The sequence below is a fragment of the Platichthys flesus genome, chromosome 19 (genome assembly GCF_949316205.1).
Source record: "Platichthys flesus chromosome 19, fPlaFle2.1, whole genome shotgun sequence".
NCBI lineage: Eukaryota > Metazoa > Chordata > Actinopteri > Pleuronectiformes > Pleuronectidae > Platichthys > Platichthys flesus.
In genome coordinates this window covers 9,845,534-9,861,155 of record NC_084963.1, presented here as the reverse complement: position 1 = coordinate 9,861,155, position 15,622 = coordinate 9,845,534, and the positions used below count along the sequence as shown (strand labels likewise).

The following is a 15,622-nucleotide window of genomic DNA, read 5'->3' as shown; positions in this document are numbered from 1 at the left end:
TAATAGCCTTTTGCATTTGTCTGCCCATCTGCTGGTCGTCCTGTCTGTCTGTTTGTGTGTCTGTCTGCGTCTGTGTGTCTTTGGACATGTTTATGTGGTGACAGATGGCCCTAAATGCAGGTCTTCCTCTCGCTCCTCGTCCTCCCCTCAAAAAGCCACCACAAAGACAAGGCGCACACACACAGACAAACACACACAAAAAAGACTTCCCTGCTGTCTATTGACCAAGAGAGTTATGTGACAGTAGTGTGACTATCTCTCTCTGTTCACTCGTCCTTTATCTAATCCTGCTAAGAGAGGGACAGCCCCCCTACCTTGTGTGTTTTCATCCCCCACAGTGAGGGGAAATCACTCACACTTCCCTGTACAGCAGAGATTCTTTAAAAAGAAACTAACAAGGTTGGTACATAAAAATATAGATATTTGTGTTTGCGTGTGTGTGTGTGTGTGTGTGTGTGTGTGTGTGTGTGTGTCAGGGAGGTGACAGATTCACTGTGCATCACTGTGGCAGAGTCACAGCTAATAAATCTAATAAATTTGATCATCTTGTGCAGATATAACTATTTTGTTAGGATAAACATTCAGCCATTGATTCATTTAAGTCCAGTGAGCACCAGCTGTGGCAGAATAATGACTCATTGCTTCAAGGATGAATGCACTACACACACACACTGTCTACTTCATAGAGCCAGTGGCAGACAGACACTGAGCCTTAAACCAGCTCTAATGCTGCAGCAACAACAACCCTGACAGTGGTGAAGCAGCACAAACAGGCAACGCTTCTCCCAGCATCGCCTGGCTCCAAGTAGGATGAGAACGCTGTTTAATAATAGTGCACTCTCCCTTTTTCTGACTCTCTCTTTCTCTCCCTCTCTCTCTTTCTCACTTCCACACACATTACTGTCAACTGCATAGTTAGAATGAGCCAATCAAATAGCGGGATAGTGGATTTCAGATTAGACGAGAGCCAATGGGAGAATGTGTTGTTGGTGCGCAGCGGTCCAAACACAGATTAGTTGTAATCCCCTGTAGCAGTATCAGAACAAATCATGTCCTCTCTCTATCCTCTGTCTGTCACTCTTACTGTGTCACTCAGCAGCAGAACAATGAAAATAAACAGGAGCCTGGGTGCGAATCATTGGAAAGACACAAAACATTCTGAGACTGAAACAAATGAACTTTGTGTTAATTTGTTTACCAACATGTTTATTTATTTATTTTTCTTAGAAAGACCCAAGAAATGTAGTGTAATAAACATAAATCCTTTCAGACCACAGCCAAGATAAATGATATCAAGAATTCTCATATTTACTCTTAGCTATATACATAAATATAATCAATGGGTGGTTCCAACTGAACGATGCCATCAACGTATACTTTCAAGAAATCCTCCTATCGCTGGAAAACTATGGGATCCGTAAAAAACAGAATCACCAGATGAGCTCATATTTATTTTAAAACTAGATAAACCTCCACCAAGGCCCAATAGTGCCATTATGAAACATTTGATTTGTTTAGATCCAGATTTGTATTTTGATCAGCACCAAATTACAGACACCCATAAAAATGATTCTTGATTTGAATGTTTCATCAGGATCAATAAATTATTCCCTGAGAAATCAAGGAATATGATTTTTTTTTAAACACACAATGTTTAAGAAAGCGAAAAGAAAATCCTGTATCCGCACGAAAAATTGAAGGGGCTGTTCCATGACACCACATCCTCCAAAGTTTAGTGGTAATCCGTCCAACATATCTCACCAGAGTAGTCTGCCTGAAAAATAGACTTTCTATACAGTATTATCATTTATATTGTGGCTGCTTTATCTTACTGTGACATTTCCTTAACATGTGATCCTTTATAAGTCATCAAAGCATGAGCCGTCTTTGTGTTCGACGCCCCCCCCCCCCCCCCCCCTCACTGTTTTATATGAAAAGAATAAAGGAGTCTCAGTACACGTCCTTGTCTCTCACATGAGTGAAGCTGCTGCTGCGACTCATCCAAGCGCTTCTGGCCTCTTCTGTGTTATGTAACACATGAAACCAGCCATATATCATAAACTTAATCTGGGTGGGGGTTGGAATAGCGATGGTGCCAGTGGTGGTTGAGGGAGAAACATCTGCGTTGTAGTATTGTGTTCGTTGGGTTGTGCTCGTGCCGGCAGCCGTCACCGATAACAAAGTGCTTCAGTCGGCTGAGCCATGCACCTCGTAGCAACACCACAGGAAAACGTCATGAACGCATCACATGTGACCTTTATACTCACATCTCCTTTCTGTATGTATCGGCTGGAAAAGTACGCCCGCAAAATACTTTTAGTAACTTCCCTAAATCTGAACAGTTCTGCTATTGTTTCTTTTAATCCACTACACTGCCTGGAAACTGAGGTTCATCTTCTGTGACAATCTGAGTATTGTATTATTATCATCATTATAGTATTATATTCACTGGCAGTGATACAGTGTGTTTGGAGTTTAGTGCCTCCGGAGCAGTCGAGCAAACGTGGTGCTGATTTGGTTGTTTTTCTGGAGGAGCTGTCCGTGGTGCTGAAACTACTTACTGAGAGGAACCTGCAGCTGAGAGCATCAGCAACGTTTCTGTAAACGCTGAGCCAAAATAAATTCAACGTACTGGTGAAGCATCCCACCTCCACCTGAACGGCTGATAGGTTTTTCCGCAGCTGGCTTTGCATGTGTTGAGCGCTCAGAACAGTTAAAGACTCAGTCCGCGCTAATTAGACTCATGGGAGTTAAAACAGTGACTGGATGACAGAAACTGATGAGGAACCGGGTGTGGTGCTCAGATTCTTAACGTCTTCTTTATTTTCAATTCCTAATTGGTCTTGGAGACATAGGGCTAATATGAGAGGTGCTTGATGATGACGTGTACATACAATCAGTCAATTATTTGATAAATTGGTCAGCAAAAAATGATCTGCAGGTGTTAAGTAAAAAGGCGAAACATTCACCGTTTTCAGCTCAGTTTTCAGGATTTGCTGCTTTTCTGTGATTTTTTGTAAACGGAAAATCTTTCCATGGTTTCGGCTGAATTTGAAGACAACAACACAGGCTTTTTGAATAACTGTTGTAACTGTTTTGTGAACATTTAGATGTTTGCAACTCATTCAAGAGGAAAAGAAAATGGAAATGTGCACAAATACGCTTTTCATAGTCTAAGACAAGAGAAGTGGGTACTCTATCAAACAACAAATACAGAGAAATCTGGATAAATGTCATACTTGCCAAAGGTATTAGTCTTACGTGACCACATTTGATGGATTTTTGTAATTCAATTTAACTTTGCTGCATTTACGTTGTACATCTTACAGACATAAAGCAGCCCCTGAGTTGAACTGAAGTGATGAACTGCAAACAGATTGGAGTAAAGTCCACTCTTTGCACGAAGGACACATTAAGTTAGCAAGATCAAATAGCAGCAAAGGACAGACGGTGAAGAGAAATATATAAATTTGATTGGTGACATAAAATGTTCTCCAATGCCCTCATGGAATATCTAAGCAGCTTGTCCATCACTAAAGAAACTGTCCATCCTTGTCAAAAATCGAATCCACCCGAGAGGAAAGGTGTCATGTTTAACTATGAGGAGAAACAGCATCTAGATCTGCCTTGTAAGTCTTTAACAAACACACTGTAACTTGTCAAGTGGCAGCACATCTCATCAGTCAGGAGGACAGTATCAATATTTTTCAGTATTTTGTCCCATCCCTAATCTAGAATATAAAGGTTTCACATTTTGAATTTAATAACAGAAACAAATTGCCACAATATTCTTTTTCTCTGAGATGCACCTGTACATGGCTCCTGAAATAATTGATGTTAATGTATCACTGCCATTAAAATGTCTCCTGTACATTTATATTGATCTCTAGAGCTGCCAAGCCGGACAGTGCTGCAGGCCTCACAGACACCTGCAGACAAGATGCCGTGAATGTGCTTCACAGGTCTGATCCGCTGTCATGTGTAAACGTTTCCTTGCATTGTTTCCGTTTTGCCTCCGTCTCAACCTGCAGGTCTCTCGGGTACAGATGTAATTAGGCAGAAGCTGTTGCTATGGCGACAGCTGAGCGGGCGCAGAACAGCGTGGATGCGCTCAGCATGTGTAAGAAAGATTGTTGTGATAATACCGACTACTGGGGGGAAAAGCAACAACTGATATTTTTGTGTTAGAGTAAGAAGCTTCAATCAAAACCCTGTTTTTTTTATTTTGTTCTGAAATGTCGATCGATTCTTCTATTAAAGGACAAAGTGTGACATTAAATATCATACAATGGCTACAAATGGACGGAATAATTATTTTCAGTTCCTTTCAAGGTTCATATGAGTGTGTGTTTGTTGTGCTGATGTGGAGTTCATAGGGAAATGCACCAATTTAATACATTCAAGGCTGTTTTACGATTCCAGTTGAGTGCTGTTGTGTATTACGAAATATTTGTAAATCATGGTCAGACATAGCGCGTAAATGCATAAGAAGCTCAAACTGTGACTCACTATATTATTAAGGTATTTGTGGCCCTTTGAGTTGCATTGTGGGTAATGTAGATGGCAAGTTTTGACAAGTGAAGTGATGATTACACGGAGGCTGGATATTTTACAGTTTAACCATAATCTTTATTCGATCTATAAATAAGAAGATCACACAAATTTAAGCAAATATTGAATTAAGAAGAAGAAGAATATGTTAAACATAAATGTCCATCTTTTCTGCATTGTTCCTTATGTAAAATTAAAAAAATCATATCGTAAAATACAAACACTGATATGTGTGTGAGAGGTTCATATCGGTGGATATCTTTGAAATTTCACTTGTCGGCTCCATCTTTCACCACTGAACCGATATTCCTTCCCGTGGTTAGCATCATGTGTAGATTAGCCTAATAGCCTGAGATGTAAACAGTAGGACGGCCTCTCCTACTACATGTTAAGATGGGGATTAGCACTCTGGCCATGTGCTGAACTGTGCGTCTCTGCAGGTGCCAAGCAAAAGTAAAACAAACAACTATATCTCAAATCCGTTGCTGCACTGCTCGGACTGACAGATCTGGTGGTAGGAGCAATGTGTCGTGGCGGATTTCCCCGTTATCACTCAGAGTAGGGAGGGGGCAGTATGGGCCCACTCTGACCTTGCTGGGGCAGAAGATACTGCTGAATCACTCACTGTGCACAGAGCGTCAAAAGGGGACTAAAACCAATAAATCTGATCGAGTGAAATACAAGCGAGCAGGGCTGACGGGCAGTCGGCCAGTGACACCCATGTTGCAGCCGGTGTGAGGTAAGCTTCACTTACAGCATAAGAACTGGCAGACAGATGGATGAGCTGAGCTGGAAGGGCTCAAAGCTCAGGTGGACTCTGTCTCTTTCTCGCTCTAAGCAAGGTCACACTGCAGCATAACAGATCACATTTGTTCCCCTTGTTTTATACCATCATCATCATCCTCCTCCTCCTCCTCCTCCTCCTCCTCCTCCTCATCGTCATCAGCTCTGACAAATCGATGTCCTCACACATCATTTTTTTGCACGCCTGCCTGCAGGATTAACTCGCCCGTGGACAACACAAACGACAACACATCCTGTCATCATCCAAAATGTGTGCGTTTGCAGGGGTGTGCAGGGCCAGACACTGCAAACACCACATCCTGTAGACCGCCTGTGTGTGAGGGGGGGGCTTTACAGGAAGCATCTAGAATTGTCCCTGCTTCTGTCACACATATCTGAGAATTTGTGTTGCTACACATGTCTTATTGTAACACTGAAAGGAAAGATTAACTCCTCATCTTTCTGTGAAGCCTCCATAACCAGAGGTGGTCTATGTTTTGTGGTGCCATCATGCAGCAGGGATTTGTGAAGGCCTGACAAAATAATCTGCTTGCCTTGGTGCTGTATGTGTGTGTGAGAGAGAGAGCGAGCAGGCGGATACAACTGGAGGTGTGTGTGAGATTTGGATGTGCGTTTTAAAACCTTGCTGAGGAAGAGGAGGAAGAAGATGAGGAGGAGGAGGAGAATGAGAAGGGGGATGGGGGAGATGTTGGAAAGTGTAGATGGAAATGATGGTGAGGGGCCGTTTGCGTGATGCACCGTCACGCATCTGCAGCCCGGAGGGGGTGAGAGGAAAAAAAGAAAAGCTGCACTCACTTCCCCACGAAGTTCTCCAGCACCGAGCTCTTCCCTGCGCTCTGCCCGCCCACCACGGCGATCTGCGGCAGGTCCAGGTTCGAATTCTGGCCGATGGCGGAGAAGGCATCCTGCATGCGATTCACCAGAGGAATCAGATCCTCCATTCCCCGGTTCCCCATCTTCGCGGTTGCACCGAGCCGAGGCGAGCGATGTCCTTCCTCTCGGCAGCGGGGGTTAGGGAGTGGGGGTTATGTCTCGTTTCTCTCCTCCTCGGTCCTCTGTCTCATCGACTGCGCCCTCTCCTCCTCTTCCTTCTCGCTGTGTCAGATCAGCTCGGACATGGACGCTCTTCTCCACTGAGCACCGCAGAGAGGAGGAGGAGGGTGATCTCCTGTGTTTTCCTCAGGAGAGAGCGCTGCAGTTCTCCAAGCACACCGCCAGATGGCGAAGCTGGCGTCACTGTGCTGCAGGTGCGGTGCCGGTGTCGAGCAAAAGTAGGTTTCCTCGACTGGGATCGTGTCCCCATTCGCGGGAGCGCGCTTGCAATCAAACAGGGGTGGAGCAACATTTCTGCGCCTGGATTCCACCACAGTAGATGAAAAATAGCAGCAACAATAAAAATGTTTTTTATAATGTTTCGTTATACTTTATTGACCTTATATAACATGGCCCAGCAATCAAAAATAAAAACTGTTATTTCCCTGAAACCAAAGCTGTCTTTTTTTCAGGGGAGTATATATTTTTTCCGGATTGAAGAGAACTGTATCCCCTCCCTAGCTTTTGCTATTGTCATAGGGGGATACATATTTGTATATTTTTTTTAATTTACAGTGTAAATATATATCCCCTGAAAAAAAAGAACGGTATATATTTCTATGTAATCAAATGTCTTTTCCAGCATATTATGTGTTAACATATTACATTATACATCAGACCTGAATGTAAAGTTGTATAAATGAAACTATAGTTAAATCTACAATAGTTTTATATTTTAGTGTGTAGATGGAAATTATTTGTTATGCAGCGATGAAACGTTTCCTCCTCGGTAACACCAGAGGGCGACATCTCGCAGTTCCTCCACGCCACCGTTGAGAGGCAGGTTGTTGTTATCCCAGCTTCATGAGAGTATCTCCGGGTCTGAGAGCAGCTCACCGACCGCAGGGACTCACCGCCGCTTCACGCTCTCACAAGTAAGTCCCGACCGCTGCAAGGACGCCGACGGAAAAGGGAGAAAGTAGCCGAGGTATTGCAGTTAGCAAGGTCTGCGTGTCCTAGCAATGCTAAGCTAACTGGTCGGGTTCAGTTTCTTAGCGGTGGCTAATGTAGCTCCGTCCATTTCACAGCAGGTGACATCTTCCCATCTACTCACCCGCACTTCCCACCTTGTGTTAGTGTGAGAGAAGCGCGGGGCTCGGCTGCAAGCGGTCGACATGCTACTGTCGTCGTGAAGTTAGCTAACTGGGTACAGGGACACAATACGCACGCAAGCATTGTTGTTAGCTCACGTGCTAACACTAGCCAGTTGTCATCACGGTATATGAGAGACCTGTTGTCTGGAGCAGAGAGAGAGAGAGAGGGGGGGGGGGGGGGGGCTTCTCTGTTGTTTGATGTATGTGTAACAAAGAGTTGTTCTGTCAGCAGCGGGACTCATCTTCACCTCAGCCCCTGTTTGCCCTCTCCTAACCGGGGCTATTGTGTTCTCCCGGAGGTGTGTAAACACGGTGCACAGCCGCAGATCTGTCATCATCCGCCGGGTAACGTTGGAAATTAGAAGCCCGTGATGTTCAACCCCCACATCCATCAGCAGCAGCAGCAGCAGCAACAGCAGCAGTTCCACCAGCACCTGCGGCAGCTACAGCAACTTTTCCAGCAGCAGCCTCCGCCTCCTCCTCCTCCGCAGCCGCCTCCGGGGCATCATGTCGCCCATCACCACCACCAGAATCAGCGGTAAGCGCGTTAACTCGAGACCGGGGATTCAGGCAGGGCCTCCTCGGGTGATGAGTGTGTGTGTGTGTGTGGCTGCAGGCGAGGGATTAGCTGCAAGCCCTGATGAACTGAGCGGTTAAGTGGGTGAATGGACGTTTATCAGCGTGCAGCATTTTAGGTTTCTACAGTTTGACTTTGTGTTGTTCCATTCAGCCTGGTCTGATATTGGTTATATCGTTTTTATATCTGAAATATGATAACTCTTTATTAGTCCCTCAAAGGGTGAATTTGCTAAATTACAGCAGCAACCGCCAAAATATATCCGGAAGTAATAAGTAGCAACCAATAATACACAACCTGCACACTTATTCTTCTGTCTGTCCCAATCTAGCAGCTTTACCACACCTTATGTGCCTTTTTTGATAATAGAGTTGTTAACTACATCGTCCGTCTTGATCAGATGCACATTAGGTTACCAAGCAGCGTTGTGTTTACATTCAAAGTTGCCCTATTGCTCTGCTCTGTTATCTCGCTTGCCCAAAGGTAATACTGATAAAGGTTAATATCAAACTCTGTTTAAATATTTCTGAACCCAGACCAAAAAGTTTGATCACATCACTTCTGGATAAGTCTCCTGGCACCGTATCACACAGCCTGAGGTGTGATATAAAGTTCTTTGAGGGCTTGGCCATGCCACCTGTCATGTTATGGTTCTGTATCTTTTTAATGTAAATGTAAACTCAGTGTGCTTGTTTATTCTGAAAAGGAGTAAAAGCAGTAGTCAGTACAGGTTTTATCCCACAGCACCTCATATGTTACTGGTTTTGTTTGTATGTATTTCCAGGCTATTATTCAACACTTCCTCTGTCTTTGGCCTTTCACCTTTTTATATTTACTTTCAGTCATATTTTAACGTTCACCACGTTCTAGATCATTTTGATTAAGCAATTGTTTATATGGGATTTTATTTAGGATAACACTTGTGAGATTTGCAGACTACTATTTTCCAGCTTTTGTTTTGTGAATATTATTGAGCAATTTTGTACTATAAAACAATCAAAACCTCGCCTCCTGTTCATGTCCAATCAGTGCGAGCGAGGAGCGGAATAAAGCATTTGCTTCCGTGTTGAGGCAAATCGCTGTGACCGTGCCCTTATTGTGAAATTATCACACTGATAGCTGGCATTTGGAGTCGAGCATTCATGTGCAGGTGTCCACCTCAACATCATTTTATTTACCTCTTCGTATTTCCACGTCAGGACTGTAGCTGTGAAAAACGTATCTAGAGTTGTCAGACAACAGGCTGCTCCTCTGTTTTTGGACAGAACAATATATTTTTGCCAAAACTCTGCGTCTGTTGTGCTCCTGATTTCTGTGATCTCGTATTTGTTGAAATAATGTCCATTTCTTTTGTTTTATTTGCTACACAGGGCCCTTACCGGGCCTTCCCAGTCAGCCAATTCTCAAAGGATGGTCAACCTGTGCCAGGCAACCCAGACAACCCTCCTCGCCCCCAATCCCATGCTTCAGGGGGCCTTACTGATGCAGCAGATGCAGGGTACATTCTGGATTACAGTTTAAAGACAGCAGTATCTGGAAAAGGGCAAAAGCTGCCATCCCTGAATAATCTGAGGCAGCATTTTTATAGATGATATAAAACAGTCAAACTTCTGTCATGCTTTCCCTTTGTTCAGGTAACATGCGTGGCTATGGGATGGGTGGGCAGCAGTTCCGTCAGTTCTTCGCTGCAGGGGCCAGGTCGTCTCTGCTCGGGCCAGTTCCCATGGGCATGGCCATGAAGTCGCCCATGATGGGTTACCCAGCTGCACGATCGTTTCATCCACACGCCCGCTACTACAACAATAACAGCAACACCGCCACCATCACAACTACAGCTCCTTCTACAGCCTCCTCCTCCTCTTCATCCATCACCACAGTAATTACAACCGCTCCGTTATAATGATTATAATCAATGTGTGTTGGATGTTAGCCCAACTAAAGACCAGCTCAGTCAGAGACAGTGGAAATGATGTTCTTGTGTTGTTGGCTTATTTGAATGTTATTTGAATGTTTCCTATTCAGAAGCAAATCAGGGTTTATCTTTGTGCTTCAAAGCATCAACTCTTTATTGTCAGCTTCAAAGAATTTCATTATAGTAGGGAACAGATCACCCTGCAGCAACACTGTTCAGTAGAATAATAAAATGATGTGATTGTAAAGATTTAGTTGATTGTTCATTTATGTCATTTTCTCAACAAAAATGCCCCAAATTAATTTTATTCCAGCTTCTTATTTGTGAGTATTTTTTTAAGGATGTTCACATCTACTATGCTTTAATAGTTAATATCTATTGTTCTGCACAGTTGTGACTAAATAATCAGATCAGATGACTAATAACCAGTTAATAACTAGCAATTTGTGGTTTTTCTTTTTCTTTCTTAAATACTATTATCACTATTTCAAACTTGAAGGTGTAGCCATGTCATTTCGGGGCGTTGTTGAAACTACCTTTAATAAATAAATCAAGATTCTTCTTAAATCCTGGTATTTTTCTCTGTTTGTAGGACGCCATCGCTCGCCAGCCAGACAGGAAGCAGGACGGCGAGCAGATGGCAGCAGGAAGCACAGAAGCCGGACCATTAGCTAGCAGCACCAGTTATGCCCATGATAAGTCTGAAACAGGTAGAGCTGCAATCCAGTCGGTGCTGAAAGATGTTAAGGGATAAAGCACGAGATCATATGTAACTTAAAACTTGTGACCCGCCTCGACAAACTACAGATACTCTGAGAATTCTGATCTCTTAGTGGATAATTTGTCTTTTCTTTCTTATAAACTTTGATGGAACAGATGGTGAAGTGGGAGGAGTCGATGGTGCCATACGGATATTGGATGAGGAACTTGAGGGACCTGCTGCGAAAAAGCAGAGAACAGAGGAGTAATGAAACTGTTTTTTATGTTGTATAACATCTAATCACATCATCAGTGTTTAATCTCTAATCCATAGGGGGGGGACCAGTGCCTTGCAATCTGTATTTTTTTTATTAAACGGAGCAAAAAATTAAGATCATGAACATTTTCTGACTTGTAAACCTGAGGTGCCCTCTCCTTGATTACCGTTCCTTTTTCTCTCAGGCCGGAGACGATCGTTTTAGATGCAGAGGGGGAGGTTCTTTCTTCAGAGAATAACAGCAACACAGAGAACCAAGATGAAGGTAAAACATACACCTAAACCTAACGTCTTGAGAGAAGATGTTCTCAGATACGTCAGATTAACCACAAATTTCAAGTAAGGTACTAAAGTATACGTCCTTTGAGATGATCACTAAGTTTTTGTTTCTCTTGATCTTAAAACGTTTGCCAGATTGCGCCATTCTGGAAGAAGGAGGCTCTACGGGGGACTCAGATGTTGTTGAAATGATGGAGGAGAGCCGAGCTGATGAGGTGAGGGAAGCCTTTTATTTGGTATGGTCAGATAATGAAAAATTACTTTAATGTATTTATGCCAGCTAGGAGGACAAATGCATGAAAAATGTGTCATATTTTCTACAACATCTGTCATGTCTTAGATCAATATTTGACACTGGCGATGGTTTTACATCTGTGTTGTTGTTTAACTCTTTTTAGGTGCAGACCTGTATATCTGCTCCATCAACGTCTGGCGGGCTGAATGAAGATGACCAGCAGGTTAATTTACCCTCAGAGGAGATGTCGGAGGGAAAAGACGACTCCCTGGGTTCAGCGGGCAACCTGGACGAAGGGGAGGAGGGTGTAGCGGACAGCACCAACAAGTTCTACTGCTACCTCTGCAGCATCACCTGCCACAGCCAGCAAGTGGGTCGATCGACACTCACACAGCAACATGCACAGGCCGTAGTGGAATGTAGTTCCTCCCAACACAATTGTGTTTTTCTATCCTCTTCTCGCCTTGATTTGCTCTCTTTTGTGTTTTTTCACAGAACTTCAGGAGTCATATGAACAGTGTATCCCACCAGCAGAGGATGATGGAGATCCAACACATGAGCAACGCCTGTCTGGTCACACTGCTGCCCCGGGTGCAGGAGTCTCTACAGGGAGGAGTCCAAGATGGGTCAGTTGACTATAAACAAGATAAATAAAGAAAAACGAATTATTATCAGTTTAGAATAACACTTGTTTGTGTTCTTTGCAGAGAGAAAAAAGCCGACTTGAAGCGTTGGTGTGCCACCTGTCACACCCACTTCACCAGTGACGTCACGGACCACCGTCGCACAGAGGAGCACAAAGTAATCATTTACACAATCCTATTCCTGAGGTCCTACAAAGTTAATACAGCTCGTCTTGTCTTACTGATCTGTTGTCCCTCCATCTCTGCTCAGCTCGCCAGTAGAACCGCCATCTCCTCCTGCATGGTCTGCAAGAAACACTTCAGGAACGCTCAGATTTTTGTGGAGCACTTGCAGTCCCAGGAGCATAAACAAAAAATGGAGAAGGTAGCTTCCCCCCTAGAGATGAAAAGGAATTAAACCATTCGTTTTACAACTCACTGATTTATTTACCCCTGTTTCTTAGCTCCAGGAAAAAGAAGGCTGTGAGGGCCTGGCCAAGCTGACTGCCATGGACACAGACGGCTTTTCCCTGGAAGGGGAGCAGGACAGTGAAGTTGAGGAGGAAGAGGACAGGCATAGGAATGAAGAAGATCCAGAATCTTCTGAGAAGCAGGTAATTTGTCCAACATTTTTTGAACTTTGCTATCCCCCCAATTATCTGTCCAGGGTTTGAGTCCAACTTCACTTTGAAATATATTCTGAGATGACAGCTGTCACATCACAAACGGTGCATTTATCATAACATAGTCGATAACTGTGTCTGTGGTGAACTGGTACAGGACGACTGGTCATCCCCTAAGGAGGTGACTCTAAAGAACATGGCCAGCAACGAGCAGTATGACCCCGATACAGTCTATGGTGAGTGACGATTGACTTTTGATTCTTCTCTGAATAATTCAGTACCTTGCTTGTTTTTATTTACTGATGATGTCCATAATTATTCTGCAGGATCCAGTTTCTTTGTTCCAGTGGCAGGTTTTATTTGCAGACTTTGCAACAAGTTTTACCACTTTGAATCTTCTGCCCTACACACCCACTGCAAATCACTGACGCACTTTGAGAACCTCAAGGTTGGTTTATATCGATGACTTCAGTAACTCTGTTTACTCATGGAGATGCATGTATTTTGCCTGTCTGTTTGGATAACCCACGTCTCAAACTGCATTGTCTTATCTGCTTTTTCACAGAGGTCCAGGTCTTTGCTCAGTAAGAAGGAGGAAGCTGTTAGAGAATCTCTCCTTGCTGCAGACAGCCTCAGACCTGTAACAGAAAACACCACAGACTTGTCAGAAGAAAATTCTCTCTCTGATGACACTGGTTCAGTGACAAACTCCACACAGCCCCAAATTACACTCTCAGAGACAGAAAACCAGCAGAATGAGAATGAACCGGAACCCGACCCGACATCAAATGACACCATCACCACCTCAGCGACCTGCGCTGGCAGCACAGACAAAGACCTCACCCTCCACAGCCAAGAGGAGGAGAACTCAGCCCAGGCGTCTGTGCTCCAGGAGAGTCCTGTTGAGCTGTCCGCTGAAAACAGAGAGGAGCCGGACTCCATGCAGGCAGCTGTTGCTGAGGATGTCAATGAGGAGGAGCAGCTTGAGATGGAAGCTCCTGCTGTTCCAGGGAAAAAGAACGGCACAGGGAAGGGAAAAGCTGCAGCCAAGCGCAGGTCAGGGCGGGCAAACAGACGCTGAGACAAAAAGGTGCGGCGTGGAAAGACCGGACACCTGGTGCAACCTGAACACAGGATGTGTCAGGGTTTCATGAGGTGCTTTCATCAAACAGCGCGACCAAGACGTGCACAGACCAGCCCCTCTCCATGTTAGAAAATGGAACACACACAGATAAATAGGAAGATTGTTGATGGTGAATCCCTCTCCTAGGGTGGGAAATTACCAGCTGGTATCAAAAGCATTGATAGTGTTTTGTTGTTGAGTGTGGTCACAGCCGTGGGAAATTAAATAGCAGCAATCAGCTTGAGATCATGACTGAGTCTGAATGACTCGACCCAAAACACCTGTTCAGTAGTTACACATTAATTGAAACTGCATTCATGTTGCTAGAAACAAAAATGAAATTTAAAACAAAGAAATCCCCCACTAAGAGATCCAGCACACATAATTATTCTATACAACATATGATTATTCAGTCAGGCTTTGCGTATGACATGTGTTCACACTGGAAAAGTTACATTAGTTTTTTTTTTTAAGTATTTACCCTAACTAAAAAAATCTTTTTAATTTGGGTTTGATGGACTCTTCTTTGCTACAGCTGCAAAACAACAAATTGTGGACTAAAAAACGAAATTATAGGAAAACATAGCTTTGTGAACATCAGAGGTAACAGAAAAATAGTTTTAAAAACATGCCTTTTATTGCGTTGTTAAATTGGCAGTGGTGTTTCAAATGCAACATGTCCTTTTAGTGTATTTGAGTCAGTTCCCTACAATGGTGAGAAGGCCTGTCTTGAAATGTTGTTATGAGACACCTATAGTCCTTGGGATGAATCTTAATTTTGGTTATCCTCTGCTGCCAGCATTAACCTGTTCTGAATCGATGGCATGGATCTATACAGAGATCAAACAACAAGGTTCACATTTGTGGCTTTGAGATAAATTTCCCTGAAATCACATACACACATCACTGACCCCCTCAAGATAAACTGTAATAACTTTGATGATGCCTGACTTTTCATATATCACCATCCTCCCATTAAACTTGAAAAAAACTTAATACCTGCACATGGAAAAACTTAATGACATTTCCTTTACCTCTCAGAAGCCAAGCTGTAACCTCAAAGCCTTGTTTTGACACTAACTGAAAAGCTAGCTTCAGTATACTTTGACTCTTGCATGCTTATCTAAACACCAACACTTTTCAGTTTGTCCATTCTACAATGAAATCTTAAATTATTTTTGACACCAACATTTCCTTTCTGAATTTTGTCATCTCTGTAATATCCTTTGATGCCTGAATCAACACTGTCCAGCCTTTTTTAAATGTGGCTGTCTGTAAAGAGAGTGACCAACAGGTTAATTTCCCACCGTGCTGTCTTTAAGGATCCTTTTTTTGCAAATTTTCTCCCTACCTATATGAATTATTGTTAAATTAAAATAGCGGAGACGTTTTCCAAGTCGCTAACCACGTAGCACATGCTTGTAGCGAGCTGAAATGTAGAATGTAACCAAATTAAGCTTGGGAGCAGGTGACAGCTTCTGATTAAAAAGTGTTAAACTGGTACTGTTGAGTGTTGAGAAATGCTGAATCGTCAAAATGATTATAGCCTCGTCCAGGGCCTTTTTTTATTATTTACATTTTAGGTTCAGGTTCATGTTGTGGGCAAAAAAGTTGTCAGCAGCATTTGGCTTTTCACAGTAAGGCACTGCTTTTATTATCCTTGTCATCACCAAACGTTTTTTGTTGCTTTCCAATTAAGCTTCCTATTAGAAGTCAAACGAATCCGAACTCAA

At 43.3% G+C, this 15,622-nt stretch overlaps 2 protein-coding genes across 11 annotated transcripts in view; one reads left to right on the top strand and one right to left on the bottom strand.

Annotated features, from left to right (window-relative positions):
• The window catches only part of dnm1a (dynamin 1a), a 47,340-nt gene extending 40,625 nt beyond the window's left edge, over positions 1-6,715 (bottom strand). For 5 of the 9 annotated variants that reach the window (XM_062412166.1, XM_062412165.1, XM_062412168.1 and 2 more), the window contains exon 1: positions 6,151-6,715. In XM_062412166.1, coding sequence (XP_062268150.1) covers positions 6,151-6,311 — 161 coding nt within the window. In that variant the 5' untranslated portion in view covers positions 6,312-6,715. The remainder of the gene's footprint in view (positions 1-6,150) is intronic. The other 4 variants (XM_062412167.1, XM_062412171.1, XM_062412170.1 and 1 more) reach the window with 1 other exon arrangement.
• Positions 6,716-7,175: 460 nt separating this feature from the next.
• ciz1a (cdkn1a interacting zinc finger protein 1a) lies at positions 7,176-15,392 on the top strand. 2 transcript variants are annotated; one of them, XM_062412495.1, is made up of 16 exons: positions 7,176-7,322; positions 7,774-8,079; positions 9,489-9,616; positions 9,753-9,994; positions 10,623-10,740; positions 10,907-10,994; positions 11,192-11,271; positions 11,421-11,500; positions 11,684-11,890; positions 12,016-12,146; positions 12,228-12,321; positions 12,415-12,528; positions 12,608-12,757; positions 12,924-13,002; positions 13,093-13,214; positions 13,332-15,392. In XM_062412495.1, the coding sequence occupies exons 2-16, from the start codon at positions 7,913-7,915 to the stop codon at positions 13,845-13,847; spliced, it is 2,316 nt and encodes a 771-aa protein (XP_062268479.1). In that variant the 5' UTR covers positions 7,176-7,322; positions 7,774-7,912; the 3' UTR covers positions 13,848-15,392. The 2 variants fall into 2 exon arrangements, with proteins under 2 accessions (XP_062268479.1, XP_062268477.1); XM_062412493.1 differs by having other exon boundaries at positions 7,771-8,079.
• Positions 15,393-15,622: the final 230 nt, after the last annotated feature.